Source organism: Branchiostoma floridae, chromosome 9 (assembly GCF_000003815.2).
Source record: "Branchiostoma floridae strain S238N-H82 chromosome 9, Bfl_VNyyK, whole genome shotgun sequence".
In the NCBI taxonomy this organism is placed as follows: Eukaryota; Metazoa; Chordata; class Leptocardii; order Amphioxiformes; family Branchiostomatidae; genus Branchiostoma; species Branchiostoma floridae.
This window is the reverse complement of record NC_049987.1, coordinates 46,206-52,884: the sequence shown is the minus strand read 5'-3', so window position 1 is coordinate 52,884 and position 6,679 is coordinate 46,206. Positions and strand designations below refer to the sequence as shown.

Genomic DNA, 6,679 nt, shown 5'->3' with positions numbered 1-6,679 from the left:
AACAAGGCATTCATTCCTGTATTTAAGACATGTACATGTACTTTATAAACAATAAAACCGTCGCCATGGCAATAATTTTAATTACCACTTTTTGCAGTTATCCTCTTTCAAATGTCTTGACAAAAATTAAATGTTAGGAGGCTTAAACTTTTCCAACTTTGCCATGACACTGAAAGCTATCTACCAATTAAATGTCAACACCATATCATATCCAGGACAAGAGATACAGTGAAAAAACTACTATGATAGAATGTTTGCATTAATTATGCAAATTTATTTATTCATTTATTGGTTTGGCTGTACCGAACACACAGCCAGGGCTGCCCAACTAGCCTACGGCTATTACAAAGGGCTAGCCCTGCTGACAAACACATACTAGACAATACATAAAAAGAACATTTATATATACATGGTGTAGGATAACTTACATATCATCTTAAATGGAGTATATAACATCATATCATCAACAACAATATTTGCAATGAGATTTTGCAAATGTGCTTTTCTTTTGCATAATCAATATTTCCTTTCGTACAATATACATACCAAACATCATGAAAATCTGTTGTTCCTTTCTTGAGTTATTCCCTTAAGAAGGTTTTGACAAAAATGCCCCTGCTATCCCAAAACTAGGCATAGTGTCCCAAACTTGAGCAAGTTATGCTGCAACACCAAGGGAAGCCGCTAGGGTGCCCAAAATCTAATCATTTCCAGCTTTCATCACATCCTACCAAAGCACCAAGTATATGAAACCAATCCACCCAGCCGTTCTTCAGTTATCTTGTTGACACACAGACGCATAAATGCTAGTAAAAATATAACCTCAATGACATTTCATGTGCTAATCATGTGTATCATGTATAAAATACACACAGACACACTGACACTTACAGGGAGTACTATTCAGAGCCAACAATATTATTTAATGTAATTTTTCATGGCATATACCATAAAGTATAAACAGCTATCAGCGATACACAAATTTTGCATCTCAATTAATTATCACAAACAACACTAAAGGGTGGTCTGCATGGGGTTTTCAGGAAAACCTATCCTGTAGTCTGGACAGCAGAAAAACATGTCCAGTCTGAAAAGAAGGGCCTGCATGCGAGCTTTTAAATGCATGTATAGCTATTGCAGATACTTTAATAACAACCAGAAAGTCAACAAAGGGTGTGAAATATCACCCTCTGCCCCTCGTGTGCCACCAGGTCTGTCAACCTCCTGAACTTGCCATTAAATGCTGCTGACCCTGCTAAATTTAGCATATAGCATTGTCATGATCCCCTATGCAGACCCTTTTTTCATACTGCACAGGTTTTTTCCACTGTCTGGACTGGGCAGGTTCCCAATCCTGGTCTGCATGCCCCTTTCCTGTAAGGCATGGGCAGTCTATTTTCATTTCCCATAATTTGCAGGAAAATCCATTTCATCAACATACTAGTAATTTGCATCAAGGTTGCAAAATGTTGCATATTCGCCTTCCTTAATTTGAGCAAAATATATAGGGGGTTCTTCTGAATTCGTCATAAAGCGTCGAGGGCCCACATGAAGACCCTCCTTTAGTAAAATGACTGACTACAGAGATCCAATTATTTGTTCCATTACAATTACATCTGTGTTTCAGAAAGATTGTCAATGAGAGAACAGACATTAAAGAATCAGTAGCACAATGCTACTGATTGCAGTGTGTGAATGCAGTTACTGAATCATTAAATATTCAAAACATGACAAAACGGCAATTGATTTTTGGCACAATCAACATGTCAAGTTCACAATGACAACTACGAATGGCTTTCCACATTACAAAAGGACATTGCACAGAACCTGGCAAACCACTGTACATTTGAATTCTAGCTTTAAATTGAGTCATAAAACACAATACCTCTCATACAAGTGGTTTGTTGTTCATACCTTCAACTAAAAAGAGCTTACATGTATGTCACAAATATCGACTCAAGAATTCTCCAAGCTTGAAGACAATGTGACCTAGACTTCATCAACCTCATAATTTTGTCAGATGATACTGCATAAATATAGTATAATAAGAGGGTGCTTCAGAAAGTAATGACATTGGTTTTACAATAGGCTCATTTTTTCATCGAATGAAAGTTGAAATTTGGCACAAAGGTAAAGGCATATATACATGTATCTCCTCTTGATAATTGAATACCTCAATTTGTTTTCAGGATTTTATGAACAAATGAGTTGATTTCAAAACGACCACACCCTTGGAAGTTTGTCAGAAGATCAGTTCCTCTAGGTATGACCCAGTTATAACTACTGTTGGAAGCTGTATAATAATGTTGGAAGTTGTATAACAATATCAACTGACAGTGTATAATAATAGAGTGTCTTCATAGGTTATATGCCAAATTTCATTTCTGAACACTTAATGGTTCCTCTTTTACAGCTGCAAGAATGGAGTTGCTATATAATTACAGGCAGTTTGAATAATAGCCAAATACATGATTTGTTGATGGTTTTTGTAGACTACTTTTTCGATAGAAACCAAAAGATACGAAACTTGGCACAATTACGAGCTATCTATAACTGATTAAGAAATGTGCTGAGTTTGATTCTTTTCAGTTAATAAGAAAGTCAGCTACAGAAACTTTAATCAGCCCACCCGATTCACAACCCTGAACGAAAAAGAAAAACTGATTGGATTTCAAAACTGAAAACAGACGTGGTTTAACGTCAGAAATGTAGCCTGATACATGAGGAGGTTCAGTTTCTTACAATAGCTACAAAAGTTTTTTTTTTTTTTCATTTTTTTTAACCTTTGTTTATTCATGAAAGCTTAAATCAGCCAGCAGGCTGCTTTTCATTGAGGTCATGAGGAAGAAGCAAGGTTCAGACAAAGTATATAACAGAGATGCAATTTACATCGTTTAAAGTCCTCATGAGTCGCATGAGTCTACAAGTCTATGTACATACTTTTTACATAGTACATACTAAATACATAATAGTGAGGGCTGCTACATGATTGGATAAGAAGAAGTGAGTCTGGGACATGTTAATTAAGTCTCTCATTTGTTGTGAAGGGCTATCAAAGGTGTGGTCATCTTGAACTCAAATCAGTCACTCATAAAAAATTGAACAACAAATTGAGATATTTCAATCTCAGCAGGATACATGCCTTTACCTTTGTGCCAATTTCAACTTATTCAATGAAAAAATGGCATTACTTTCTGAAGCACCCTTGAAATACACAAATAGCAGAAGCTGCTTTCTGCAAAAGTTATGAGAATCAAATTTATTTCGTAGTAATGAACAATTCTAGATACAGGCTTTTTCTTATCCAATTACATAGGATGTTAGTCCACATATTCTACACATTTCTCATTAATGATGCAGTAACGCACATAATATACTGTTACATGCATGATTTTTATCTACTGATGCTTTCCATCCAAATCCCCGCAAATATGCAATTTGTGTGAATACATTTGTAAAAATATCATTTTATTGTCACATTGATTATGCAAACTAGGTGTCTGTTTGCATGTTGAATACCTAAGTGACTTTATGTCACAATTAAGTCCTACCGTATTTTCTCGATTAAAGTATACACCCCAATTAAACCAATGATTTGCAACAAGTCTCAGACAGATCTGTGGGAATCAAAGGTAAAATGGAAAAACTCAAAGTATGCACTCTCTCTCCTACAATTTTGAGGAGATATTGAACTGGATAAATTCATTTTTTTATGTTTTCCCCAGGTTATTTTGCATAACCTGAGGTTACAAAATCTCTATCATCTTGCCTACTGCAACTTATAACGCTAGTTCACCTTTATCCGCAGGGTAACCTAATAAATAGATATTTATTGTGTTAACCCACACGGTAATATTACTTAAAGGGATTTTAAGTCGACGGACGGTGGTTTCAAGTTGTAAACTATTGTAGTTTGAAACCATCGTCCTTCGAGTTGATACCCCTAACTACCCGTTTTTCAAAAGCAACGGATATAGGTTACCCTGCGGATAAAGGTGAAGTAGCGTTATACATGTAATTATAAGTTATAAAGTCACTGAGAATGAAATGGTAGAAGAAATCAGCTAGTACATCTAACTGTCAAACTCAGTAACTCAGTAGAATTGTGCAAATGCCACTCTATGTAAATCATGTTTAGACAGTGCCTATGAGTGTATGTTATGAAACCTTCCTATAAGTATAACCTTGCTTTATTTTACAAGGCTCTTTTGCCATTTATCCATGCAATAACCTAAAATAACATATGCACCCCAACTTTGGCAACAACTTGTAGCACCTTTTTGATGATGAAAAGTTTAGAAATTGCATACTTTATTCAAGAAAATACGGTATTGGGATTGAAGCAAAATTACCATATTTCCTCATCCATTCAGCATATGCCCTGAGTTTGAAAGTTTTATTCTGGCATGTAAAAAGCTGATAGGAGGCCCATATTTAAAATTGTCCTCTTGTTGTGCAGACACCTACCCACTGAAATAACAACTATCATGAAGATTCATCTATAACTTTTAAAGTTGTCCACAAAACAGGTCAACAAAAGTTGTCATAAGTTAAAATCCTGTACAGTTTCCAGTTTTATCATATTATATTTCACTCCATACAGTGCACCACAGGTATGGGAGGAATAACATTGTGTTTCCTGTCTTCTCCAGTCATTTCATCAAAATGTACTGGTATCTGTATCTGTATCTGTATCTATATAGCCGGTATAACCGCCCTTCGGCGTAACACACAAGCTTCGCAGGCACGGGGTGCAGCAGCAGCTGGTTATATTACACTGAACGATCCGTCACACCTAACTAACCTGGTAGAAAACCAACTGCATTCATACCTGTAATGATATGCTTGTACATAAACATCTAACTTTCCAAAATTAGCTACTAGTATATGTTAGCATATGTATTATACTGACTATAGCACTATACCGTGGATGTCTCACTTGCATTACACTCGTACATGGCACCGGGACGAATTCGGCGATGGACGCGCCCAGGCAATCTTGGCAGAAATTTGAGTGATGGCATCAACTCCCGAACAGCCTCTCGGAACTTCTTAATACGCCAGCAGTACACCATCGGGTTGATGGCAGAGTTGAGATACGAGATCCACAGCACAATTGAGTCAAAGGTCACCATACCCCGTACCTCTTTGGTGTTAATCCACGAGGCATGGATGACCTCCACAATTGCGTATGGAGCCCAGCACATAACGTAAATGATGAAAAGGACAAAGATAGTGGTGAATGCTCGCGTCTTGAAGCTCATGTCAACATTCAGCTTCCTAGCCCGAGCTTGGACCATCTGTAGGCCCAGGCGGTTGGACTGTGTCACAGCAAGGCATTCTGGTTGGTTCATAATGCGCATGGAGTTCTTCCGAACAGTACTGATGATGCGCATGAAGGAATACAGCATGGCAAAGAACGGGAAGAAGAACTGTACCAGGACAAGCAGCAGTGAGTACACCGTGTCGGCAGGGCCTGCACTGACTAACCTACACTGGGCCTGTCCTGGCAGGTACCGCAGGTGACCCCAACCAACAAAGGGAGGGAAGGACACCACAATGGAAAAAATCCATGTCACCGCAATTAGCACTTTGGCACGAGTCGTGTTCAATTTATCCTTACGTCGCACAATTATCATATAACGATCCACACTGATCGTGACTAGGATCAAGATCCCTTCCATCACGCAGATGGTGTAGAGGAATGCGTGGACCTGGCAGAAAACTGTTCCAAGGAGCCAGTCCCCAGCAATGAGCGCAATCAATGTGAAAGGCATGGACAGTACACCAACCATGATGTCTGCTGCTGCCATGTTTGCCAGCAGCAGGTTGATGGCAGATCGCATGACAGGTTTCTGGAACACAATCAGACACACAACGCTGTTTCCCAGGACTGTGATCAGTATCATCAGGATCATGAGAAATGACAGCAGAACGACAAGTGACGGTGACAATGTAGTGATCTCCTCATCATTAGTACTGGGTGCATCTGTTATGTTATTTGTCCCATTCCAATTGCTCACATTGCATATAGTACAGTTCACAAAGGGCTGCTCCCTTGAGGTATCCATTGTTTGCCTTCACTCTTTGAAGCACTTAACATCAACACAATTTTCGTTTGATGTGGCAGATATGAAAGATCTTCAGCTACTTCTCTCAGATGTTGACACCTTTGTAAAACCCGAACTACTAGTAATATCACCTGGTACCTTTCAATGCACTGGGATGTAGAAAAGACTGGGAACACCAGGTCTTAATCCTTTTAGGGAAAAGTATAATTGGCTTCTCCATGACTCACAGATGTTACCTGGGTAGGGCCGGTGTAACAAGCCTACAGAACTGTTGGTCTCTTCTAGAGTCTTCTGTGACTGAGCATCCCCCAGATCGCTTGATCATACAATGACTTTGTCCAAGTACGTAGAAATGTTAAACCTCTGCTGATAAGACAGATACTGGTTTCTGATACATCTGCAGTCCCCATTGTTAGGAACATGTTTCGTGACTTTTTGCATCTTCCATCTTTTTATTCACTGTGGAAATAAAATCTCCACTAGCGTGACTTCTTGCTCTGCTTGTATCCATTTGCAACAAATCTGTGCTTTGTACAAGAGCTGACCTTAGAAAACATAGATTTTGAATGCTTTTTCTGGTCATGACATCTTTCTCCCAGAAGATCAGT

General features: G+C 38.5%; 1 protein-coding gene across 1 annotated transcript in view; it reads right to left on the bottom strand.

Moving 5' to 3' along the window:
* Positions 1-482: 482 nt before the first annotated feature.
* The window catches only part of LOC118423135 (high-affinity lysophosphatidic acid receptor-like), a gene marked incomplete in the record, with an annotated part of 13,389 nt that continues 7,192 nt past the window's right edge, over positions 483-6,679 (bottom strand). The window contains 1 exon segment of the mRNA XM_035831140.1: positions 483-6,679. Within this exon segment, the coding sequence (XP_035687033.1) occupies positions 4,920-6,071 (1,152 nt within the window).